At 41.9% G+C, this 27,432-nt stretch overlaps 1 protein-coding gene across 4 annotated transcripts in view; it reads left to right on the forward strand.

The window, feature by feature from the left end:
* Nucleotides 1-4,977: 4,977 nt before the first annotated feature.
* Nucleotides 4,978-27,432, forward strand: part of SP3 (Sp3 transcription factor) — a 35,767-nt gene continuing 13,312 nt past the window's right edge. Inside the window, exons 1-5 of one of the 4 annotated variants that reach the window (XM_082056284.1) lie at nt 4,978-6,030; nt 6,355-6,479; nt 6,658-6,771; nt 16,975-17,065; nt 17,171-18,337. In XM_082056284.1, coding sequence (XP_081912410.1) covers nt 6,024-6,030; nt 6,355-6,479; nt 6,658-6,771; nt 16,975-17,065; nt 17,171-18,337 — 1,504 coding nt within the window. In that variant the 5' untranslated portion in view covers nt 4,978-6,023. Of the gene's footprint in view, nt 6,031-6,354; nt 6,480-6,657; nt 6,772-14,413; nt 14,659-16,974; nt 18,338-27,432 lie in introns of those variants that run through there. The other 3 variants (XM_082056282.1, XM_082056283.1, XM_082056285.1) reach the window with 3 other exon arrangements.

Genomic DNA, 27,432 nt, shown 5'->3' on the forward strand with positions numbered 1-27,432 from the left:
TCACACATTGGCATGTGTAGAGCCTGGACAGAGTTTCTGTTGGCCCCATTCTTTGGAGACCTGTCATCTCTGTTGATGCAGTCACAGCCTTTAGATTCATGTACAGACTGGGTTGTTAGGCCACTTGTTCACAGGTTCTTCTTCTGACTGTGGGTGGGTTGTGTGTCCCAGACCTCCCGTGAAGTGCAGAAAGTGTCGGGAGCTGGCGTGTTCCTGCTGTGAATGCTCTGCAGTCCATTCATTCACTAGGCCTCTCCTTAACCCATCATAATCTTCCACTAGATGTGAGTGGATCAGGGGAATCAAATGTCTCCCCTGCTAACAGTTGGATCCAGGCACCACAGGTTTCTCTTTGACCCCTCTTTAATGGGGTGATTTCAGGCAGAAACTAGTATTTTTAGAATTGCTTTCCCATTTAAAACAAAAAAAAGTGCTCTTCTAAAATCCAATTCCACTTTTAGTAGATACGATTTGTCTTTTATATGGTTACACTTGGATACCATCACACTTTTGCAGCAGGCTGTAGAAATGCCTTGATATTTCAGATGCTCTTGAGTACTGTTTGGGCTCCTACAGATGCCAGAAATCCTGGGCTATTGACAGGCACTTTACACAAATGTAGTCAAAAGCAAGTTCTGGCCCAGTCTAGCAAGCTTGACACTCTGAACTAACCAACTTGCTGCTGCTGAAGGGAGTCCTGCCTCTCCTCACCTCCTCCCACCCGTGGAGCCCTGTACCCCACTGCTTTTTTGAGTTTGACTCAATTTAGCTTGCAATGCAGGGAACAGTATTTTTGCAGGATTTGTTTTGTAGCAGTTGTCTAAGTTGATTAACTTATGGTGAGGTCAATGAGCTATTAGGTTGGCTCAGCTTCTGGTCAAACCACACCTACTGCTCAAGCCTGCTCCCGCCTTGCCAAATTTGTGCTCTCGCAGCCACTCAACCAGGCTCTGGAGGTGCGTGCTGGGGGATGACGCAGGACGCCAGGCAACACCTTTCTCTGACCACTGCTGCTTCCTCGCTGATTTTACACCAGGCAAGGACTCATTTCTCTCTTGATTTCAAAGCCATGAACTCAAGTCATGTAACTATCTCCAACTACTACCAGCTGACTCAAGAAACCTCAGAAGGGAACCTCCCGTCAGTCCTGCCTGTGGCCCTACGTAAAGACCTCCCCATATTCTTAAGCAAATGGGCCCATATGTGACGCAGGAACTAAGAGTGCGATGTCTAGGACTAGTAGCTAGAGTCTTGTTCCTGTTTGCTAAGACAAATTGGAAAGGAAGGCAAAAATTCAGAATGAAGTTGAATTCTAGTATGTTTAACAGGTCTGATTCAGAACCTTGTTAATTATTTTGGGTTTTGTAGTACTAAGTACATGTTTGGCACTTCGAAACCAAAACATATGGCCCTTCAGATGCTACTGAAATTTTAAACAGATGACTAAAGTAAAAGAAGGTACCTCAGTTTCAAAATGATACTTCCTCTGAATTGTTGGGTTTTGTGTCCTAGTTACTTTTTCAGGCATGAGTTTTACAGATAATTCTGCTTGTTGTTGCTTCAGTAAAGGCTGTGTTTTAAGGCAGCTTGTTGAATCAAATCCCTACTGATTCTTCAATGTCATTTTAAACCCAGCCTTTCAAAACTAAAGCAAACCAAGTCTAGAGCTTTTCCCAGTTGTACAGAACACACCACAGCAGAGCATGTTCCTGCCAGTCTTGTCCAGTTGTGTTCTAGGTGTCAGCATGGCAAGCCCAGCACTTTACAGAGGAACTGAGTAACACAGATATGAAAACTGAATGGGACCACATACCAACGACCCTGAAATAATACATTTCTTTATATAAATGCAGGGTCACCAATAGAAGGGGACTACTAAAGGCAGAAATAATAAAACTCAGAAGTTTCAAATGAGTATACAGATAGAAAAGACATTTCCACATATAGCAGGCACTGTGCTGGATGAAAGCTCTGTCAGGCGCTGTGCTTCCTTCGGAACTTGTACCAAACTGATGCCCTCACAGAGACTGAGCTCCAAGACTTAAACCAATGAGATACAAGTGACGGGGCAAATGCGGCATTGACATTACAACCAAACTAGAGGGTAGATGTCAGTTTGAGCTTTCTTTCCAATTCGCATTTTATTTAATCTTTCAAAACCTTCCCTGAAGTTTCATCAGAAGCTGGCAGGCATCACTTCTTCTCCTGAACTTTACCACTACTTACCGCAAAGGCTGCATCTCGGTTCTGAAACAACTGCATTTTGGTATCTGGCAGAGGTATTCTTGTTACGTATAGACCAGTATTGCTTTCTCTGTATCTACACAGCTCAAATTACAACACGGTGTTTTCAGCAAATGGACTGAGAATTTGTCCCAGGACCTGCAGTTTACCAGCAGCAGCCTAGAAGCAGGTGACAAAGAGTGTAAAAAGGAGAGGCTCTTCAGTAATAAACTGGTCATGGTTAGTTTATTCAGATCACATATTGATACAGTATATCTGGTGGGTAAACTCAAGAAAGAGGAAACAATGGCTCCTCTAATTGGGCATGGAGCTCAGTCTCGGCAGGGATGGCGCACAGTGCTCACTCAGCAGACCACCACCTACCAGAAACTTCACCCAATATGGATATGTCAATCTCCCAGCTGCAAACAGGATTATTCTAGTGAATGTCTTGATGCTAGTGTATTGATAAACAAAAGCCTACAAATAATGTCTTATTTCCTTGATTTTTAAAATTTTGCTTCTCATGTGATTTTTATCCTCGCTGGGAAGTAGTAAATACACACAGTTTCTTCTTATTACCAATCATTTTCTTTTTAACATTTCCAAGTCTCTTCTTTAGATCCCTTTTGCATAATAGCATACCTTTTTTGCAGTTTTCTTGTAATTAATCTTATTTTTAAATAGTCTATTAATATTCTATTATGTATTGCTTCTTTTTTATCTGAATTTAATATTATCATCATTGTCCCTCCTTAATTTTAGGTACTGGACTAGAAAAAGTTGGTCCTCCACTAGTGACACCTATTTACATATGAGTTTCATTGCACTGAAAAACTCCTTAATATAAAAAACCAACCCCATTATTGATATTTCAAATCCTTCTGCCCTAAGGCATTGCAGTTATGTCCCAAGCCTGCAATCAGATCCACACAGGTAAATGACTCTCTAGTCAACATCTCACTGAAGTCATAAAGCTCCCAACATACACCCAATTGCAGAAGAAAGACCAACATTCATATTTAGTCCTAGATAATATAATCTTCCTAAAGCAAAAAGCTATTGATAATGTTTGGTGATACTCCACTAATTAGCAAGGGCCATTTTTTTTACTGTTATTCCCACTTTCGCAGCATATGAATGGGAGTTATTTCTCCTATGGATCAATCTTTAAAAGAACCACTTCCTAGGTTAACAGAAATCCAAAGTCATCTGTAACAGTTCTGGTTCCAGGGTGACAGGCTACATTTCACCAACAGCTTCTCATATGGCAAAACAAATTGCAGATATTTTATCAGCTGTAGAAGACATTTTTTTTTTTTAGGCACTATAGTAGGCTTGTGGACCAGGTAATCTTGCATTTTTGTTTTTCTCCTAAAATTTGCTTATGTGTATGTACTGACTCCTCTTTGAAGGTTATGTGTTCCAGCTTTTACTGTTTAAAAATTATTTTACCCATGATATTATTACGTCAGAATAAATGTGACTTCTGTTCCTAGTTACAACTTTTGCTTCTCAGAGTGTTCTGTTATTAAAATAAAAAAAAATATTAATTGCAAAAAAAAAAAAAAGCTCCCTCTCCTTTATGTCTACGTTATTTAACTTGCCAACAACTGATTCTACAGTAGGCTCAAAAGAGACTATGTACATAAATACAGGCATTTTAATAACAGAAGTGGTGGCTGGTTTTTTTTTTTACTACCCTGGAAAAAAATTAATTGTGACAAACAGCTTTTGGATTAACATACAACTTAGTATTAGAAATCACCTGAAGGCACTCTCAACATACTGGCAAAAGTAAATGAGCTTAAAATAAGACTACAGATCACACAATAACAGCAATCTTCCACTGACAGGAACGATACTGCAGTCTTCCTCCATCATAACTTCCTGATACTAAATTCACATTTTGTCAGTGCAGTTTTTCCTGTTCTGCAGTAGTTTATAGGCTGAGTTTGGGCAGTTACTGCAAGGTCATAGTGCTGGACTGAATGAAAAGAAGTTTATTCTCTGCTCAGAGCAGCAGTTGATATTCCTGACCATACTTCTGTTTTTCCTAGTTACTAACTTCTCCATGGGTTTATTTGGGTAGCCCGTGGTTTCAAATACTCAGCACAACTATGGACATATGAGACTATGCTCACTGTATCTCCTAGGTAATTCTCAGTGATAATTACATTAACTATTCTATCAGGAAAGTGGGTTTGTGTTCTCCAGTCCAATGCTTTTCAGCTTCATTCGTAGACTCCCTGAAACACCACATGAAAGGTAACTACGAAAAACTCATTCATCAGAGGAGTCTTCAAGTGAAGGGTCTAAATCACTGTCCCAGCCTACACGCTGTCCTGTCACCCTGCACGTGCATTTGACGTGAGGAAAGGCCAAGCTGAAGTTGTTGGCCTTCACAGGAACCTACCACAAACCACACGGTGTAACAGAGAAACAGGCCCCACTAATCATCATTTTTGTATCATCATATACTTATATAATGCTTTAAACATATTTCCTGCCTTAGTTTAGCAATCCGAGAGCTCCCAGTTTCCTTTGTGTTGCATAATGTGAGGGGCAGAGCAGCAAACTGACGCTCAAAGACATCTTATTAATTCCCTTAACGTGACTAAATGACAATCTGCTGGCACAAATGCTGGATGTGTGCTAAGGCCTGGCTCCACGGCTCTGAGCAGAACACACAGTTACTGTGCCACTCCTATCAGCAGTACATGCCACACAGCCTTGTTCTCGGTGGGTTTTATTTTACAGACGAGGCAAAGGAGCTTTTTGACTTGACACCGCCACGGCCAGAAAGCTCAGCAAGGGCCCGCGGGGCCGCCCATCCAGCTGCAGCTCCCGGGCCGCCGCCGCCGCCGCCCAGAGGCCGCCGCTGACCCGGACTCCCCGTCCGGCCGGAGGGGGCGGCCTGTCCCGCGGGCTCCGGCGGCGGCGCGGGGCCCAGCCAGGCAGGGCCTGCCCGGGCGGGCCGGCTCCCATGGGGCCGCCGCGCCGACATCTTAGCGCCGGCGGGGACAAAGCGCGGCGGCGGCTGCCGGCAGGGCGCAGCTCGGCCGTCACCCCGGAGCCGCGGCTGCCGCCAGCCTGACACCCCTGCCGGGGCGATTTCAAAGGAGCGCGGTCCCAGCCCGTCGCCCCCCCGGGCACAGGCGCACCGCGCGGCGGGGGGACGCGGGGGGAGGGGGACGCCGAGCAGCTGTGCCTCTGCGCCGAGCCCTGCGGCGCGGGCGGGGGGCCAGGCCCCGCGGGCCGCGTCCCCCCGGCGGGTCAGCGTGGCGGCGGGGCCGCCTCCCCGCGGTGCGGGGGCCGCGCGGGCCCGGGCCGGAGCAGGCCGCGGGCTCCCGGCGGGTCCCGCTCATTGTTCCTCGCACAAGCCCTGGCAAACAGGAAGCGGCCTCGGCATGGGGCGCCCCCCCCGCCCCCGGCGGGTGACTGGCAGGCCGGGCGGCCAGTGCGAACGGCGGCGACGGCGAGGCGCAGCCAATGAGCACGCGCGCCCGCGCGTAGGCGGGAGTTCCGGGCTGGCAGGCGGGCGGGCGGGCGGCGGTGTCGGCCGGGCCCCCTCTCCCGCTGCAAGCCCCACCTTTCGGCTTTCCCGCACCGTCAATCAAAATAGGAAAAAAAACCCCGGAGTAGGCTCGGGCCGCCGCCGCCGCTTCAGCCCGTGAGCACAATAAGCATGTCCCCGGCGGCAGCCGCCTAGCCCCCGCCAGCAGGGCCTGTGTGCGAGCCAGCCAGCCTGCCTGCCTGCCTCCCGCCCAGCCAGCCAGCCGGCCGCTCGCACTCACACCATGACCGGTACGTACGCACCGACCGAGCCGCCCCGCGGGGCTCCCTGCTCCTGCTCCGGCCCTGCGCGTCCCCGCTCCGGCCCCGGAGCGTCCGTGTGCGAGCGAGGCGAGAGCGGCACTGAGAGCAGCAGCAGGAGGAGCAGGGGGAGGAGGGAGAAGAGGGGCAGGGGCAGCAGCACGGGGAGGAGGAGGAGGAGGAGGAGGGCTCCGTGCGGGAGGGCGGGGGGAGCGCTGGGGTTAGGGGGGGGGAGAGGGAGGGAGGGAGAGGGAAGGAGGGGGGTGATCGCTCCCGTCAGTGACTCTCCCCTCCCCCTCCCCGCTGTGCCCGCAGCTCCCGAGAAGCCCGTGAAACAAGAGGAAATGGCTGCCTTAGACGTGGACAGCAGCAGCCACAGCGAGTATCTCCAGCACGGCAACGGCGCCGCCTCGGCCTCCGCCGCGGCGGCCGCCCCCCAGGTAAGCGCAGGCCCGACCGGGCCCCTTCCCCCCCTCCCCCGGGTGACACGTTGTGAGCGGGTGCGGGAGCCGGTGCCGCCGCCGCCGCTTCCTGTGTGCGCGTCTGCGAGGAGCCCGGTCGCTGTCCCGCACTAACCGCCACCCACTTTCTCTCCCTGAACCCGCCCATTGTGGGTAGGACGCGCAGCCGTCACCGCTCGCTCTGCTGGCGGCCACCTGCAGCAAGATCGGCCCGCCGTCGCCGGAGGAGGATGAGGCCGCCGCCGCCGCTGCCTCTCACTCTGCCGGAGCGGTGAGTGCCCGCCCCGCCGCTCTCGCACGGCCTGCCGGGGGGAGAGACAGCACAGCCAGCCAGCCCGCCCGGGGGGAGGGACGGGACACACGGCACTGCCCGCCCGGGGGGAGGGACGATAGCAGGGCCGACCTGCCAGGAGAGGGGTCCCCGGGCTCCCCTGCCTCTCCAGGAGGAGCCGGGCTCCCGGGAGGAGGAGGGAGCCAAGCTCCCCCCTCCCCCGCCATTGGGAGCGGCGCCTTCATTTACTTTCAAAAACGGGGGGAGGCGGGAAACCTCCTTCCCCCGGCCCTGGCACCGGAGCAGCTCGCCCGGCACCCGGCGAGGCCGGCAGGCAGCTCACCTGCACCTGAGCGCAGCCCCGGCCCCGCTCCGGAGCTGTGGGCCTGGAGCCGCGCAGCCCGGCAGAGCACAAAATGAAGGCTGGCTGGAGGAGAGGATGTAGTTAGAAGTAAAATGGCTGTTTAGGAGCGAACGCGGTGGTGGAACGCGGCTTCCTGTATCGACGCTGGTTTTTTCTAGGTGCGGTAATCGGGCAGTCCCTCGTTTTGCAAACTGAATTTCTGTCCTTATCTCTCGTGCGCTGTCGGCTCTGAAAGGAGCCTTAATGACCTTGGGACCTTATGTGATGAGGTGGATCTTCAGGCTAGAAATGTATTCTTATTGGAGCTAGTTTAACCATCTCCATAACAAAAGCCTAATGGAAACTCGCATGCTCCTTAATTGGTCTAGCTAAGCTCTCTTGTTGACGTATGTTTATGAAGTTAAGAGATGGACCGTTTCTAAATAACTGATACCTAAAAATATCGGTATGTTAAACGGGAGTTCTGAGATACCTTTTAAAATAGCGTGATGAAGTATTTTTTGGCCTTAGTCTTTGGGAAATCACATATATTATCTCTGATTTTTTTTTTTTTTTTTAGTACAAAGAAGGGTTTAAAAACAAGGAAGTTAAGCTCCTTTTTTGCTTTTAAAGTCAGTCTTGTTTTTTGAAATGTGCTGTACAACAGCCTTGTATGTTTTTATGATTATGCAAATAGGAAAAAAAATGCAAAATGTATCAATGGAAGAAGTGGCTTTGGCAAGCTTTTGACAAATGTCAAAATGATAATGTTAATTTTACTAAATACTCCAGTGCTACCCTTCAAAATACTTTTCAGCTATATGTTTCAGTTTACTAAAAGGGAAGCTACAGCAAAATAGTTGCTGGAGATCATGCAGCAGGTTGTAGACTAAAGACAGAGCTTGAAAATATATTAAGATTCTTACCCCCTTTCAAGTGTCCTTTCTGCTAAACCTGTTTATTTTGTTAAGCAGTACACTTTTAAAAATCGTTGTAGGCATTAAGTGTCTGATACTTCTAAAAGTTGTTTCATAGCACCATATGCATACATTGCTGAAAAGTGGAATGTTGCATCTTGCTCTTACATAAACATACACATTGAAAAATGAATTATGCTTAAGTGGTAGCTTGCTTTCCTATATCCACCTTAAGGTTGTTCTTATTTTAAAGCTGGAATTGTGTGTCTTTTGGATGGGTTGTTTGCTTAGCATGAGCATTGTTGTGTCTGTCAGGGTACTAGAGTGCTAGTACAGGAGAAATGGTTCCTGATAGTTCAAAATGGGTAAAGTGGTTTTGAAATAATACTTCTTTATTCTGGTTAAATTTATCTGGTGTTATGTTTATGTATAGGGTGCTTTTCAGGCCAAGGTGGGAGCAATTCAAGAGAAGCCAAAATCTTAGTTAAAACTAAATATGAATATGAACTCACTACTTTTAATACATGCAGATAGGCCCCTCCTAAATATCTGCTGTGAGTTAGGTTATAGCCTTCTGGTAATTTTTACACTCCTACAATATAGCTCCTGAATGACTGAGAATCTTTTGGGTGGAAACTAAATATAAATTGGAGGAGATACCTACCGTAGCTGAACTAGACACTGGAGTTAATTGATGACCTCAATAAAGGGAGGACAGGGACTAAGTGCTAGAGTTAGGTTATGGTTGAAGGGTCTTTTCCAAACAGAGTTATTCTGTAATTCTAAAGTCCCTGAAATATATTCCTTGTGAAAAACAGAATGCTGAAAAGGATTCAGTGCAAAATAGATTTTTTTTTTTTTCTGGTCCCCGGATTGCATCTTATTGGGGGGTAGAAGAAGGGAGGAGCTAAAAAAGCTTAAATTGCAGGTACCTCATAACTCATGCGGAAAGTGAAATCTGTATGCATGGACACAGACATATTGTCTTCCTGGGTTTGTGATGCTCATCCCTTTCCCAGGAGTATAGATGAATCAGTTTGATATCTGTGTATGAGTGATGGTGCCCAAGGTAGCGATGGGGAGGCAATCCTTTCCCAATATCTCCTGTACCCAGACTGCAGTTCTGACTGCTGGACGTCTGGTAGAACTCTCAAGCTCTATAAATGGATAGTAGAATTTAAACTAGGCATTTCCTTTTAAAAGCATTTGGAGAGCTTGTGTGTGTAAGGATAGCAGTGCTGTGTTTTGGGGGTTATTTTGTTAATGCTTTACTGACATTCGTTTGCTAGGAACTGGCAGGGCTGGAGACAGTACACTGGGCTAGCCAGTTACTGCACACTGCTTTCTGGCTGAAATGGTATGTTGCAGCTGCTCTCCAGGGGACACGGAGTATGATTTAAAAGCAACAGCAAAAACAAAACTCCCATAGGAATGTAGGGAATATTGCATGTGTGGGATTTGGGGAAGAGCTAGAGCAAATGTGATTGTGCTTGCAGTGATCTAGTTGGTCCTGGTTTGAGCTCAGGGGTGGGACCAAATGACCTTCAGAGGTCCTTTCCAGCTGAAATTATTCTATGATTCTATGTTGGTGTCTGAATCCAAGCCTGCTGTTTGAGTGAACACGACTTTTATGCCACTGAAAGGGTTGGTGGGATTAAAAAGACTAATGAACGTGGCAACTGCTTGTTACAGAAAGCAAGTGAAGAAGACAGTTAACAGAACTAAACTCAGCCCTCTTCTCCCTTGCTTTCTGTCAATGAACTGTCTCCAGCCCACAAGGTTTTCAAGTTGGCCCAGGATTCTGGTTAGAGCTATATTTACTTTTGGATGACAAAATACTAGCAGACATTACTGCTGATCTCATCTTTGTGTGTTGATGGAGGTTGCAGTCTTTCAGCTTAGGCTTTCACACCATGATTTATTCTGCCTACAATCATCTGACACCAGTGCTTTGCGTTTTGCCTGCTGGTATTTGGTTTTAATGTAGATGGCCTCGAGTTTGTGGCTTGCTTACCTGAGAATGTTTTCCTTGGTTGCCATACTGCTGCATCCATGGTCAGTTGAAGTTCTTGCCATGGAAACTTCCCCTTGAATATTGCTGCCTGCTGGTGTATATGAAAAAGCCTTGCTGGGCTGGTATGTGCTACTGCCTGACCCAGAATGACAGCTCATATGTTTTGACGTCTCTGGATATCTTTCCCTCTCTTGGGAATTTAAAGTCTGAGAAGTTTTAGTTTGGGCCTTGCTTCCATATTTAGGATTATTTTCGTTTAGTTTCATTCCAGTTTAAACATTTGCAAAGATTTTTAGCACTATGTGAAAAGGAGAAGCAAAGCAGAAGGTGGCAGAGCCATTTATAGGGAAGAAAACAAAAGAGGAAACAGATTCTGAAATGTAGGTCCAACTAGATCTCAATGGTCAGTTGTATGGTTGTCACATGATCAGGTGATTGTTTAAGAAGCTACAAAGTTTTGATGATAGCCAGTTGTTTGTGTTCTCTTGTGTTCTCTCACAATGCAAAGCTAAAGATGGTCTCTTGTACTATCATGCTCCCAAGGGCCGTACTTGTGGTTGTGCTGGGCATAGCTGGGACAGGTGAGGATTTGGTGCTTGAATGATGGGAGCGTGGGGTGGCAGGACTGGAAGACGGGTGAATTGAGACAAGCGGCACACTGGCTGAGAATGCGCTTGGCTCTGAGAGCTGCCAAAGAACGGGAGCTGTCAGAGACGACTGCCCCTGTTGTGATGTGTGGTTCTATCTAGTGCACTGCAGGCTGCACTGGCTCTTTAGTCTTACAAAAATAAAGGGGGGGGGGGGAATGATTTATTTGTGTTGTTGCTTACCAACAATATGTGGAAAGCATTTGGAGAGGTTAATGATAAGCAACATGGGGAGGATGAGTATTGTTTCTCTGCTGTAGACAAAGCATTTGTATGTTTTACAAATGAAAGTTGGAGTGTTACAAGACTGCTTCGGCCTATCTTGAGCTTTAGAATTGAGTATCAGTGCTTCACAGAACTTAATGAAAATCTGGATTTCCAGTTTGTTTATGCCTCAGAACATTACCTTAACCATTTGGGGTGCAACTAGCTTAACTTCAGCTAGGTGAAAATAGTAATAGTGCTGATAGAATAGAGAAATATGAAAGCATTTTAAATTTCTTATTCTCTGCTAGGCAAAAATATGGATGAATACCATGTATCAGAGTTATCCAAACTTCTCAGCTCTCTGGCTATATGATGGTTTTGAGGAAGCTCGAAGTTATTCTGACATCTATTTTCCCCTTTATGGGTGGTAATACAGCTTCCTGTTGCTAAGTTTCTGGACATGAACTGGCCCAGAATGTGTTCAGCCACCATAGAAAAGTCTGCTTGGGATTGTCTTGCTGCTCTCCATTTTATACTTTTGCAAAACAGAAGTTTCAGGTAGAATGTAGTACCTAACAGTGTGTTTCCCCTGCTACTGTCCATAAGCTCATCTTTTAAAATGTTCTTTGATTTTTGCATTCCAGTTATGTCTTCATAGTGCTGGATCAGAACCAAGTGTAGAAGTTCTGTTTACAGGTGCTTTAAGGATGTTTTCAAAAATTTAGTTTAATTTTCTTTACAGTTTTAGAGAAAGTAAAAATGTTTTCAAATGTTTCCATATTTAAAGACAGCATAAAATGGAAAGTTTTCTCTCTGATATTTAAACATTAGTAAGAAGCGTAAGATTTCATAGATCAGTTGAGGCTGGTAAGGATCTCTGGAGATTTTCTGGCCCAACCCTAGTGCTCAAAGCAGATTGCTCAGGACTATGTCCAGTGGGTTTGTAATATCTCCAAGGATGGAGATATCTCTGGGCAGCTTATTCCAGTATTTGAGGACCCTTACAGGGGAAAAAAAAATATTGTGTTATGGGGGACAGAGTCAAAAGCCTTACTAAATTAGTGATAAATATTGTTCTCTGTCTAACCCTGTTTACCAAGCAGTCACCTCATCATAGAAGGTTGTCAGGTTAGTTAATTAAGCATCATTTCCCCTTCTTAAGTCTAAGCTGACTACTTCTGGTCACCTTCTTCCCTGCTAACCCCCCCAAGGTTATTTGAAGGTTATTCTAGTTTTTTTTCCTCTCAAGGTTATTTTCAAGGTTATTTGCTCCATTGCCTTCCCAAAGATCAGTTTGAGGCCCCAGGTCCTCTTTCTTGCCCTTCTTGATGATTTAGTGAGCCTTTAGCACCTGAGTTGAAGGCACAAGGAAAATGAGCCATTTCACACAAACTTCTATTCAAAATTCTAGTTTTGCATGCCATTATATAGGGATTAATTCACATAATTAGATTAATAATTAATAAATGAAGTTACATACAATCTGGTTAAAATGCCTCCTTGTTGCCATGTCTTATTCATTGATATTGTAGCTTTCTCATTTCTACTCATGTCAGGGATATTGTATTGTCTTAATTTAGACAGGTTCTGAACTTCTGCTGATTAAAAACAAGCTATTAAACTTTGGGGTCCAGTTGTCCATCTCAAGCAAAAAGATGTAGACATTCCTTAAATGGGACACAATTAAATGTTAAATATGTTTCACCAGATTGGAATTGTCTTTTAAAGTAACATTTTAAGCAGCCCCAGGTAATATTTTTTCTCTGAAACATTCTTTCATTCTCTAAACTTTAGATTTGGGCAGATGTATTTCTCTGAATTGAGTGGGTTCTTTGGCAGAGGTCTGAAATGCGCAACAGAATTAATTTATCTTTACAAGCAGCTTTGTGCCAGCTGAACCACAGTGACTGATGTTGAACATGTTTTTAACCCTATGGCAAATACAAGATAGAATGTGTTAGCTCATACCTTAATGAAAGAGTTGAAGCAAGTGCATTTTATCTTACATTTGTAATGACCTAAGAATGTGCAGATAGTTTACTGTAGCTTGGTAAACACATGGTATTAAATTTGTGCATTAGAGCCCTAACTCTTTCATAAAACAACAATTTGGATGAGGCAGTGGCCAATCTTGTTCATTAGGTATGTGATTTTTAAATGTTTAGGAACTCGTGACTCATTATCTGTCCACCTCTGCTCATTTTGCTGATGCTTTTGCTCCAGGGCTAAATGGGGCAAAAGTGACTTTCTGAAAAGTGCAGCAAAAAGCAGTCCACAATAGACAGGCACAGATAAATGTTTGGTAGTTCTTTAGCAATAAAATACTGGATACTAATGGTCTGTGTCCAGTTGATCACATTTGATGTGTTGAAATGCAGGTAAATGTAGGTATATGCCTACAACATACACCAGTTCTTACAAGATGTTTCTGCCCTTTCCAGTTTTACTTTGGTGAGGGCTGTTGGGTTTTTTTCAACCCAGGTTCCAACCCTCAACATGGTTTAGATTACTTTTTAAGGGTATTTTATCTTCTGTATAGGTTTCTCTTGTCTTCTTCCACCTTTGACTTAATGTTGTTTAAATTTTCTCTAAAGAAATTGCGCAAGACTGTTGTTATATTTTTATTTATCATGATCCCTCATTCTTCAGGGATGAGAATTTCGAATCAGAAAGATCTCTTTATTTTACCCACTGGAAATTATACAAGGCTTGTTAAAGAATCAAAAGACAGGCTGAAGAGTGGTTGTTGCTTCCACTCTTTGCTGGTACTTGACCTTTCATCAGGTGGACATATAATTTGATTTTAATTCTTCCCGTGCCTTGTACCATCAACTCTTTTGCTCTGTTCCTGTCTCTTTCTCCTGTTTCTGCTCTTGCTCCCAGCGCACTCCTGGTGCTCCCTGTCCTCTCCTTCTGGGATGAGTGGTGCTAAAGCTGGACTTCTTCAGATCTGTGAGATCTGTGTCCTTTTCTCTGGACACAGGGGCCTCTGCATCGCAGCCGTCCAGCCTTCTCTTAAAAAAACAGTTTCCAAATAACTGCTGCCTGAGCATCAGTTGATAAAGAAAAGAACTGTGCTTTATCTCTACCCTGTTTTGTTAAGACTGAGCTATAAGGATCAGTAAACGAGTGGGCTGTAGATGTTGCTGCTCGTGCATCGGTGATAGAACTTTGAGTTGCTACAACAGTGCTTGGTTGCTTAAGGATACAGTGAAAGGCTGGTACTCTTTTTAGTAGGAAAAGAAGCCCAAGAAATGTCCTGCTAGCTCAGCCGACTTTGAGAAAGGGTAAAACAGTCAAGCTTGTTATGACAGGTTGAGGATGAGTTGAAGTTACAGATCATCTTCAAAACTCTTTACCATATAGGGTTTTTTCATGCTTTAATACTAGTAATTCTGATAGCTGCCAGATAGCTTCTTGAAAGCCTCACCCTCTTTTCGCCCCTCCCTCCTCATGATTCATCTGGTCGTGCCTGATATCGGCAGCTGTAAGAGCAACATGTCAATAACAGGCATTTCATGAACTCTGTACAGGGGCTTTATATCCACATGCATGGCTACCCTGAACTTCTCCGTGGACTGACAAGTGCATCTACTAGAAGAGTGGCTCTACTGAGCTAAAACCCTTACAGAGCAGGATTTGAGGGAAGATCTTAATAGACCATAAAAAAGTGAGGAGACATATGTGCCCAACATGAAAAGGGCAAAGGCCATTGAATGGTGATATGGAAATCAACATATGTTTGCGGAGGAGAATGAGGTAGGTCATTTCCATATAATGGAGACAGGTTGCGTTTGAACTATTCCTGTGGAGGATACTCATGTTTTACCTATGAGTAGACATAGGCACACTATTGTGTATTAGGTCAGCCCAGTTATAGCCCAAACATTCAACATTTGCTTGTACGTAGTCTTAAATCAGTGAGAAATTGTCAGGCATGTAATAGTTCCCATTACTTTTTCTTTCTCATTCTAACAGATAGTATCAGCACATTATATTACACATTTATTTTATGACACATTAAACATAAAAATCGTATTTTTGCTTTTGGTATTTTCTGACTGTTTACCTATGACTTTTATGAGCCTTTTGATACTTTATAAAACCTTCAGTTAATAAGTAGTGAATTGAATAGTTATGAACTTTCTTAGCAGCATTTCAGCAACGGGTACCTATGTGTAAACAATATTAAACACAAAAGTATAAAGCTAATGTGATAGCAGAGGAAAATGGATTTATTTGCCTTTTTTTTTTTAGATAAGATGGTGTAATATGGAATATTACATTTTCTAATCTCAAATTATAAGCTTGAAAGACTAAAGGATTTAAATACGTTCTTTAAATGAAAGGCCAATCAGTATAAGAGGAAAAGAAAAGAATAAAATGGAATTGCCATTACTCCTTTTTCTCCTTCTGATCCTTGAAGCATTAAGGCCATAAAATTAGTTTTGTTCTGGTGATGCTGTATTTATTTACTAATAAACTACCTGAAAGATTATCTATATCTTGGAGGGCGAAAGAAGGCTAGCATTATTCACAATTATTATTTGTACAGCTCTTGAGAGAAATTTAGACTGAAGATGTGTGTTTCCTTATTGGAAATAAGCTTGCCAAGCGCAGTAGAACTATTTTTTTAAAAGTACTCAGACTTTAAATAGAGTATTTTTTTGCACATTCTAGTGCTGCTGCTCGGAATAGAATAAGAAAGTGAAACTAGCCAAGTCCCAGCCTACACTGTGGACTAAATTCCCGCGAGTGCTGCAGGATTCATTCAGGCTGGCTAAGTCTCAGTGCCATGTTAGAGAAGAACAAGCTGTGCGCTGGATTTTGCATATCCAGGTTTTATTCTAGAGGAAGTCAGAGTAGCAGCACCAGAAGGAGGCTGCAACATGCTCTGGTGACTTCCTACCAGGAGCAATCACAGGATCCGTGCAGAAGGGCAAACTAGAGCTTTTCTTTCTGTGTCCTGTGGGCTCTGCCAAAGAGAAAAAAATTGTTTTGCAGAGCTGAATGAGTTGTAAGTCAAGTTACTTGTTGCTGGATATTAAATTATTCTATTGGTATACTGTAGTGCTGTAAAACAGATCAGGAGGAACCTAACTACATCTTTTTTAGATTGATGGTTGTTTACAATACCGAGTTGGTTGACTACACGAGGCTCTGCTAAGCATTGCAGGATGTTAAATCTAATTCTTAACACTCTATTCAGAAAAAGCTTGCTTTGGTAAAGCAAGGTAAGTGCAACCTACCTTTACTGAATACGAAACAAAAGCATACTACATCAGTCCTTAGGTTCTTTAATCATCTGGGGGTCTGTTCATAAGCATTGACCTTTTCTATTGTTCCAATTTAATGAAGATAGATTCCCCTCTCCCCACGGAAACATGTGACTAATGTAACTGATTTCGGCATAAAAGTCCTTAGTTTATAGGCCTTCTTCCCCAGTGAAACAGTAACTCATACAAGTTTATAAATACCAGGACTTTGTACGATGCATAACTTAAACTGAGGCTGTCCAATATTTCCAACCGTGTGAGTAAGTCACCTCTTAACACTCTTGGTTTGTCTGAGAGTCACAACATCTATGCCATAGATTAAACGGAGTCAAAAGGCAGTGAAGCTCTAGGAGATGCAGGCAACACTGGCTTCATGGCAATTCCTCCACTTCTGTGCAGTAGGTGCCAGGCAACATACAGAGCGTAGCTGAGTCCCAGGGTAACCTGGAAATGACATCTCCAGCAGCCCCTGCCAGCTCCCTTCTTCCCACAGCTAGGGATTTGGATAACCCAGCAACCCCCACACCACAGTAACCTTGCTGCTGGTCACCTGAGGCAGCCGTGGCACAGCAGCCGCATTTGACGTGCTCACGAGCCAAAGATTGGTTACCCTGACTTAGGCATTAGCTCACTTACAAAATCTGTGTTTTGTAGTTCTAATCCAGTTGCTGCTGTTCATATGGGCTGCATGTTTTCCAGTAGTGGATCAATCTCTAGTGTTGAATTGCATGACTGTTCTAGCATATAGTCTGTATGTCTCGTGTTTTAATTTTGTCTTTTCTTTTTTCTTTTTATTCAGACAGGAGATTTGGCTTCTGTGCAATTAACAGGAACTCCAAATAGATGGGAGGTCTTGTCTGCAGCTCCTGCCACTATAAAGGATGAAGCTGGTAATATAGTACAGATTCCAGGTGCTGCCACAGTAACTTCAAGTGGGCAGTATGTCCTTCCTATTCAGAGTTTGCAAAATCAACAAATCTTTTCTGTTGCACCAGGATCAGATTCGTCGAATGGTACAGTGTCTAACGTACAATACCAAGTAATACCCCAGATCCAGACAGCGGATGGTCAGCAAGTTCAACTTGGCTTTGCAGCCTCTTCTGATAATAGCAGTATAAATCAAGAAACGGGTCAAATTCAGATCATTCCTGGCTCTAATCAAACCATCATTGCCTCTGGAACACCTTCAGCTAATATTCAGAATATCTTATCACAGTCTGGTCAAGTCCAGGTTCAGGGAGTTGCCATTGGTGGTTCGTCTTTTCCCGGCCAAGCACAGGTGGTTGCTAACGTCCCCCTTGGACTGCCAGGAAATATTACTTTTGTACCCATCAATAGTGTTGATCTAGATTCTCTGGGACTTGGCAGTGGTTCTCAAACCATGACAGCGGGCATTAATGCAGATGGGCACTTGATAAATACTGGACAGGCCATGGATAGTTCAGATACTCCTGAAAGGACTGGTGAGCAAGTTTCTCCTGAAATTACAGAAACCGCCACTGATAATGACTTATTTGTGCCAACGTCATCTTCATCACAATTGCCCGTTACCATAGACAGTTCAAGTATATTGGAACAAAATGCAAACAACTTGACCACAACTAGTGGGCAGGTTCACAGTTCTGATCTTCAGGGAAATTACATCCAGACATCAGTCTCTGATGACACGCAGGCTCAGAATATTCAGGTGTCTACAGCACAGCCAATTGTACAGCACATACAACTTCAAGAGTCTCAGCAGCCAACCAGTCAAGCTCAGATTGTACAAGGTATTGCGCAGCAGACAATCCATGGTGTGCAAGCAAGTCAAAGTATATCTCAACAGGCTCTTCAAAATCTTCAGCTGCAGCTGAATCCTGGAACTTTCTTAATTCAGGCACAAACAGTGACCCCTTCTGGGCAGATAACCTGGCAGACATTTCAAGTGCAAGGAGTTCAGAACTTGCAGAACTTGCAAATTCAGAATGCACCTGGTCAACAAATAACTCTAACCCCTGTGCAGACTCTCACTCTTGGTCAAGTTGCAGCAGGTGGGGCGTTGACGTCAACTCCAGTTAGTCTAAGCACTGCTCAATTGCCAAATCTACAGACAGTTACAGTAAACTCTATAGATTCTGCTGGTATTCAGCTGCATCAAGGAGAAAATGCTGGCAGTCCTGCAGGTATTTATTTTACTCTTTTTGCAGAAAATTGGTTTTTATTATTGCATGTGGTTGGTTTGAATGGTGATAACTGTAACAGTATTGTCTTGCTGCAGAAGCCTACAAAATACAGTTTGTTAAACATAGCAATGGTAGATTTTATTTGAAACTACTGTTCCATTAGAAACTCATGTAATGGTAGAACATAATCCCACCTCACTTCTTTTAGTATAAGCTCCTATAGCTCCCAACTGGTGATATGAGTTAACAGCAGTTCTAATACAATGTTTATCAGTGCTTTTGAGTACCATCCAGAAGATGTGCACACTAAATTATGGAGGGGGAATCTGACTATCAACTACTACTCTTCTAAGACAGCAGTGTCATTAGCATACCTCCTTCTTCTCAGTCCTGAATAAATGAAGTTTTCATGGAAAATCCAAATATTTATGTTGATACAATTTTTTTCCCCCGAAAATTTTCAGACCCCCTGAGGTGCTGTTATTGATCCGCTGTTTTGTTAAATTTGTTTCCTACTGATGTAATATCAGTGTAGCTACAGTGTGCAAAACTTGATGTAAGCAAAGTGAAGTAAGCACGTAAATATAAAAATGGAGGCTGTGCTTAAGAATGTATGTGAATTTCTAGCATTACTTACTTGCGTTATGTTTCAGAATGTACAGTTGCTAACGATAAACTTTGCCATGTGTTTTATCTCTGCTTGTTTATTTTTGTTAAATTTGATACAGTGCATTCCAAATCCTAGGGCGTAGCTACCTAAAAGAAAGAATAAAAATATATGATTGAGGTTCAAGATGTTTTGCTGTACCAGAAGGTGTTTAATCTCATCATTGTGGGGTTATACCCTGGCTAGTTCCGAGTGGCAGCATGAGCAGCAGGGGTAATTTGGGAGGGAACTGTTGTAAAAAGTTGCTTGGGAATCAGTGTTTTGTTCCAATTATGTGATCCAAGGCTCTGGTTCATTAAGATACTGAAGCATAAATGTTTAAGTAAAACATGCATGTTTTGTGTTGTATGCCCATTTAAGCATGTGGGAAGAGCACAATGTTAAGTGAAAAATGCTTAGAGGAGCTGCTGAATTTGGCTTGGTTCAAAAGCCTACTGATTGTAATACTTACATAGTTATTGATATATTAGTTATTGGTATATTCTATGTCAGGAAGCTTGCTTTCCCTTTGGAATGTAAAATTTGAATTTAAAAGAATGAGCTGGGATGTTTTTCTAGTTCTTTTTGTTTTGGGAATGACTTCTATATTACGGACTTCATAAGGCGAAGTTACCCAGACCTAGATAAGCCTGCTTCTCATTGGCTTATAGGCAACAACACCAAACAGACGAGTGTGCTGCTCACAGCATTTGCTCAGCTGGGTAATCTTGACTCTTAAATTTTCTATATCCACTGGCCACAGAAAGTCTTGGTTTGTCTCCATCACACCTTGTTACGTATGAGGACAGTGGGTATAGACATCAGTAATATTAAACATGTACTGTGTGTGATAATACAGCTAAATTCAGATGTCAGAATCTAACTCTTGGAAAAAGGGCCCTGTGGCTAAGATTAAATACAAGGAGGATGAGAACTTATTTATTTCTGAGATTTATGTTTGGTGTAGGATCATGTAGCTAACATTATTGCTTGTGGAGTAACATAGCAGAAACTTGAGGAGAAAGATAGAAAGGAGAAGGAGACAAGAACCGAAAGGAAAGACACATGAAAAAGAAATTGAGCCTGTTGTGTGTCTTTGTCTGTTGATGGTCCTTTAGAGTTTTTTAATGGTGGTTCATAATAAAATGCAAGGGAGTTCCATCAAGCATTCCTTAACTGTATTTTCCTGTGAGGAATTTCACATGGGATGGGAAGAGAGTAAATGTGATACATGAAATGTGATGAAATAGACAGAAGCAGTAGATGAATGGCAGAAACTATTGCCTGAAGTGAATAGCTATAAATACCTGATCGTATTAAAGATAGGAGGGAGATTTATAGTGACATTTTTCCTACTTGTCTAGCAATAGTAAAGGGACTGGAAGGTATTAAAACTGCCTTCCCCAAAATTTGTGGAGAATTTAATTGATCCCTTCTTTATGTTACAAGAAACTCACTTTTCCAAAGTAAAAATCAACATGAAACTGCTTCTAACTGACAGTATCAGACTGAATTATCTTGAGTGACCTTCAGTGTCTTTTCCATATGTATCTGGTGTTTTATCTATATCGAATTTGTCTGAGATCATAGTTTTCAGTGGTGTTCCTCCCCTTTTTATTTGTAACACCTTACAATATGGTATAACACCCCCTATTCAGGTTGAAGAATAAATATGCAATTAGAAGCAGATAGTGACATTATAAAAATTCTTTTTGCAATCGAAAATATATTGCTCTTCTAATCTGCAAATGAGGAAAACTGGTTTAGTTTTAAACTGGAAGAGGAATCTATGTGGAAGGGACAGCAGAATGAGAGATGTTAAAGCTAGAGGGTGAGAGGTTGCTACCAACAATCTTTGAAGCAAGATAAGAAGGCTTTCCCTGTATTTTCTCCCCCCAGCTCAGATAATGCACTTCCTTCTAGAACAACTACAACTGGGCTGTATTTTCTGTTTTCATGTAGCAAAACTTTTCTACATAAGGCAAAAATAAAAAGAACATCCCTAGTCTTGGGTCAGAGATGGTTGGTAATTATCTGAAGTCTGGATAATGTAGATTGCTCTGTTAGTGGCATAGCTGTGGAAACTGTGGGTTGGGTTTTAGTTTTTTGGTAGCTACAGCCTGTTGTGTGAGGTGTTCTTCCAAGCCTTGCTTCCCAGGTAAGCAGCAGAGGACATCTATGCCATTCTCATAAGTGCTGGAGAACAAAAAATGTCTTTACCTACGTCCTACATTTTTTTTACATAATGGAAAGTCATCAGAGTCCTAATACAAAGCTAATAGATTTGTCCGGTAAATGTACATTTTATTTTTAAAAATGCCAAGTAATTATGTTTCTACCAAAATGTCAACTTTACAAGACACACATACACAAGAGACCTCCATTGCCCAGAATTTGTTCTGAAAAGTCTTGGCTGAGCTTCTTTCATCTTAGATTGTTATTTAGTATTGATATTCCTCCTCATTGTGCTTAATGTTGTCTTGAGGTGCAGAAGGAAAGGGTTTTGTCATAGCTGAAACTTTCTCCAGCATTGCTTTTCAGAACAAAAAGCTGTATCAAATAGCATCTCCATGTTAAACACTAGCAAAGAGATCTCTTTCTCACCTGTGCTCTGGCTTCGGTCTTCTGCGCTTGAGAGGAAGTTAAACCTGAGAAAGCTTTCTAGTAGCCTGCTCCTTTTGTTGGCAGTTTGTAATAAAATACTGCATTGTGTGTAACAAAAAGAGCCATTATGCACACAGTTCACATTACTCTTTAGCAACTTACCCGATCAAGAGAGATATTTATTTTTATTAGCATGTTTATGGATTTCTTCTTCAAACATTAGATATAAAGTAACGTTATTTTTGGAAAAAAAAGGAGTACTGAAGTTACCAACTTGGTATTCATGTTTCTGATCCTGTAAGTTCTGTCAATTTGAAATAATTTTTTGATTACTAGACTTTTTTTTTTTTCCCCTAAAGCCATTGTCCAGACAAAGGAGACATAAGAGTGTTGATCAAAATCTGATTGTAATAGTATCACAGCTAGTTTATTAATGTACTAAATCACAGTTTTGGATTGGTTATTTCTGGTAAAAAGGCAGTTTTACCAGGTCTTATTTAGATTGCTTGATTAATAAGATGCTGGATGCTTTTTTTTTTTACACTTGTTTTGATTATTCCAATAGCATCTGAAGAAACTAGCAAGTGACCTGAAAGAAAGTAGCATTGGCTTGAGAAGGGACTCTGCTTCTAATCAACCCAGACGCACTCAGCTGGAAGATTCATTTATTTAAAAATAAAAAAGGCCTATTAACAGTTTTACAGCTTGGTCTACAGTTTGAGTCAGCTCTTGAAAAGCATCTCTTCGACTATTCCAAGTGCCACTGCAAAACTGAGGTCTTCATTTCGATGTCTTTCTTCCCAGCCCCTGCGCTGCAGGAGCACCCACAGCTCCACAGGGACCTCTCTGCCATTGAAGCTCACAGTCATGCCTGTTCATCAACTTACACCGCTTGGTAGTGGGAGTGGTTGGCTATTTGTGGTGGGGACTTCATTCCATTCCTGCCAGAACCTGAAGTCTTTATCATGCTGAAATAATTTAGCTATTCTAAATTTGGCCAAAAAATTGGCAGTCAATTTTCGAGGCAAATAGTTGCTCAAGTGACATATTTTCTTTCGTTTGCTGGTATCTTTTGAAGCTTTAGTCTAACATCTGTTAAGTAAAACAGACTAAACCACCAAACAAACAAAATTAAAACCAGAGTATTTACAGTTTTACTTGCAGGGACGGTCTTTTCAATGTTTTAATGCTTCTGGTGAAGTAGTGCAAAATGCTACTTAGAGTGTAGCTTTCTTCTAGGATCTAGAACTTTATAAAAACTTTGGTCTGGTTTTCAGTGTTACACAACTTAGTTTTTTCTCTTTAAGTTCCAGTTTTTAACCTTATTGATTTTCCTTTCAATTATGCAGTTTTGCCTTCTAAAGCATTCTTTATACCAAGCTTTTGAGACAAGGGCAAGGTGTTATTTGAAACTGTATCTGATTATTAAAAAAAGTCATATGAAATGCATGAAGTAAACTGAAGCAATGATGTTAAGTAAGTATTTTCATCTGACAACATCTGTTTTGGGCTAGCTGCTTTACATTTGAGGCATTTAGTTTGCATGTTATAAAATCAAGATAGTTAAAAGCAATTCCCCCCCACTGTTTTATTTTTTTAATATGAAAAGTTAAATTGGGAACTCTGACAAATTTAAGTTAGTGCAAGAATTAGAGCTATTTATATACCAATCTTGTGTAAGTATTTTGATTTCAACATGCTGAAATTACATTCCTTATTTTCTCATAATTTTAAAAGGAAATGAATACTTTGTAGAAGAATCATACAGTCATGCTTGTATGTATTTTACAACCTTGCATATAACAGCATATAGTAAATTATATCTCTTCAAGTGTCAGAAAGTTTGCATAGCTTTAGTCTGAGTTTTTTTTTAATGCAGTATCTACTACTGTGAAGTAGATTTGCATTTTTTTCTTGAAATTCTTGAAAAGACTGAATTACTGCATCCTTCCTCTGTATCTGTACATGTGCTTTTCTGCTCTGTTCCTTAACAGCTTAGCATCTAATTAATTTTCTTGCATCCCAGGTTGTTGAGATGAAGCTTTGTGTGTGTGTTACCCAAGTGAATACCCTGTCATGTGTCTGAGTGTCTGGTGATACAACTTAGCTTCTCAAGATTAAGACCTGAGTTATCTTAGGCTCAGATATCCTCAGGATGTTCACAAAAGAATATATTACCCAGTTTCAGGTACTCTTTCCTTTTTCAAATACCCTTTTTGCAAGATACTCCTGAAACAGAAGGAAAACTCTTACACCTGTGGGGGTGTATGGCAAGTGTCCCTGAAGTGAGGTGAGGGATTGTGTTGCCAGTATTGCTTCAACTTAAAAAGAAGACTGGAAACTCATCTTCTGTCTTTTTGCAGTCTCAGCACTTTAGGACTATTGTTTCAGGTTCTGTGCAGTTTTCTTGCCTTTTGAACCTCGTGGCAGGATCACATACTTTGGTTCTGATCTCTCAAGCTGACTTGTCAGTGCATCTGCCTCATAAAAAGCATCTGAAGTTTCTACCAAGGACAACATCGGTCTTTCCATAATGCCAGGAATGTTTCCCAGGCCCCCCGTTGTGATTGCTCTCTTGAAGATAAGGCTGCATTGTAGATGAGTTGTCTTTCACTGCTTGTAGAAGGCACTTTTTTTTTTTTTGAAAGGTAGTAATTTGTAAAGACAAAAGGGGGGAAAAAATACACATTGTCAGTGACGTGTCATTATTTATCATACAGAAATGATACTTCTCAGTCTGCATTGAAACTTCTTACCAGTTTTTAATCCATGTTTTCCAGTTTTCTTAATCAAAATGTTTTACTGTATCCTGATAAGTCACTTGCTGTGCAGAACTCTCAAATATATTACATCAACAATGGTGTCATCATTGATGTAAAAAAAAAAATATTACTTTTGAATCTGATTGTTCCCATAATCCCATTTTGAGTGGCGTTAATTCTTTCCCTCTTCTTTGAGTCTTTGTTCACCTTTTTCAGTATTACCACAGTGATGGCTTTTTCACTGCAGCGTTTACATGGCGCAAGGCTTGCGGCATTGAAACTGCAGAGAGCTCTTCAACCTTCTCTTAAAATTATTGAATGAAAATTACCCTAATCTGTTGATTTATTGTTGATTGCAGTCGCTGTTTTCACATCTTCCAGACTTAGTGAGAAGCTTTTCATTCTCATCTAGTGATAGGACCGTTATTTGGTTTTACTTAAAATACAGAAGAGAAATACTTATCAACCAGTTCTGCCTTCCTGAATTACTGCTGACAATTCAGTTGTTTGACCCTGGCAACGGTCTAATTCTCTTTTATGCAGGAATACTTCACCCCCCTGGTCACAGAATTCTCTGTGTCCTCATGCTTTCCTTACTTATTTCTGCAGTTCCTGGCTTCTTCTATATCAAGAATGATCACTTCTTCTTCCCCCTTTCTGATTATCCTCTCTTACATTTTCAACCGTGGGAAAAAAGGAAAAAGTAGGGCATGCTGCAGCAGCCATGGCTGTCTGTAAGAATCCAAAATCTTGAGAGTCTGTAGACAACGTATCTTAAAGAACTGCAGTTACTGTAGGGTAAGTAACTATTTAATGCATAATATGTGTTGTGGTAGCACTGGCCTAAGTACTTTCCTGGTTCAAATTTTTTAATAATCGGCTTAGAATAATGCATAGGATCACTTGGAAATACAGTATGTGGCATTTCTTGCAAGAAAAAAATATCTATAGCTCTATTTTTAATCATTTTGCTGGTACTGCTTACTCAGCACTGTAAGGTTCTGCTCTTAGACTTGTACACAAAAGTTGTTTTCCTCAGAAACTGAGAATCTGATTTAGAGCTATTGAAACTTCCTCACATCCAGAGATTAAGGCAAAATGAGTCAGGATACTGAGGGGAATATGGGTTGTGCTGTAGAGAAAAGTGAAAACCAACTCAACGAGGAAGATGGAAAGGAGGTGGGCATTCACATCTCTTTTCTTGGGATGGGTGGGAAGGGCAGCATCTGTTTGGAAAAATAAATGAATAGGCATGACTGATTACAAGACATTGAAACTGCAGACAGTTGATTTGTGATGCTGTGAAGGTATGTGCAGCACTACTACAGATCTGTTTTCAGTTGAAAGACCATATTTCTGCCTTTCAGATCAGGAACTTGTAAAGCTCAGCTGAGTAAAAAGGCAAGGTGGCTTTCAGTGTCTAGGAAAAGCAGCTAAACTAGAACCCCACAGTTTGGAGACAGTAACAGGTAATGCTGAGAGTGCATTTATGTGACATTCTGCAGAGGCAGATATTAAAAAAAAATAAAAGTGGGAGCATAGTCCTCAAATGAAGCGTTTTTGCACTGCATACTTCTCCCTTCTCTGTTTATCCCTGTTTGTATGGCTGCTAGGTAAACTAATAACTTTTCTCGTATGTAAAGAAAACAGCCTTTTCTCAAAGTCCTAGTTGAAACAGCCAGGATAGATCACGAAGCTTAGCCGATGCTTTCATCTGATGCATGGTGAGGTGAGTGACCCGGCTGTATCAGTGGGCAGCAGTAATTCCCTCCATACTATAGCTGAAATGTACTCGAGAATAGTTTAAGCTGCATTTACATCTGCAGGGTTTCATCCTGTCAGTTTAGTTATTCTTCTCCAAAGTGCTTGAATAAAATCTCTTAATTATTGTTTTTATTTGCCAAATACACTTAAAGTTGCTCTGTATTCTAGCCAGCTCTGGGCTTTCTGTGACTATGAAATACTACCTTAGAAACAAAAATTGTACACCAAGATCCCAGTTTTCATCCTTTAGAGGAAAGCAAAACCCAAAACAGATGTAGCTCACTAGATACCAAGAAGAACTTGAACAGAATATATGGTTTTGAAAATCTGTAGGTAGTTTGAAACATTATATTTGAATTTCCCCCCTTCATTCCCACCTAGTACTGGGTCTTGAATTTACTTAAGAAGTAAGGGCATATAGAAGTTTGAAAGCATGGAAATAAAATACTAGTAAAGAAAACAGAACCTTCAGTTACCCTGTGTTTAATTGGTAGAAAATAAAAGTTGCCTTAAATTTACAGGTGTTTGCATCAGCTTGTCATGACTTTAGGGATTATGTAAATTTTTTAGGCCAAGTTTTTTGCAGAGTATGTATTAAACCTAGGATTGTGTCAGTTGAGACTGAATTAGAGTGGAGCACATCCAGAGAAACACCAAGGGAGAAATGTGGAGTCATTGCTATCTATATGAATTTGCATTATCTCCAGTTCCATTGCATTGGAGAAGACTCTTATTTTTTGCTCTTCTCCAGGGTTTCCCCCTTTTATTTCTTCATTTTCTTACTGTTGCCTACAGTGGCACCCCGTCCTCCCCCCCCAAAATAGTGATGAAATTTTCCCTCATCTCTTGAAATAATGTAAAACGTACTTGGAGAGCAACAGCCTCACTGGCTCAAAGGACCTTGTTAAGGCAGTTGGATTCACTATAGGATTTGATACAATCTGCTCTCTGCTATACTGCATCCTGGAGAGGTTAGATAAACACTTCATATTTTGATTTTTTTTAAATTTTATTTTATTTAAAGTATAATCTATATAATTAAGTATTAAAAAATCCTATCTGCAAAATTCCAGTTTACATTGTACTTTTCTGTGTGCCTGGAGTAGCAGATGGTCCTTCAGAATACCTGAAGCAATAGCTGCACTGTCTACCCTACCAAGAGAACCAAGAAACACAGCACAAAATTACAGACACAGTGCTACTTTGACTTAATGTCAGTTTTGCATTTTTAAAAGTAATGCTATAAACTATTGTATGTCCATGCAAATTGTTATTTTCTCCTATCCTCAGCTCTTAGGAGTGTTTTGTCTGTCCATCTT

The sequence above is a fragment of the Streptopelia decaocto genome (genome assembly GCF_964273445.1).
Source record: "Streptopelia decaocto genome assembly, chromosome: 6".
In the NCBI taxonomy this organism is placed as follows: domain Eukaryota; kingdom Metazoa; phylum Chordata; class Aves; order Columbiformes; family Columbidae; genus Streptopelia; species Streptopelia decaocto.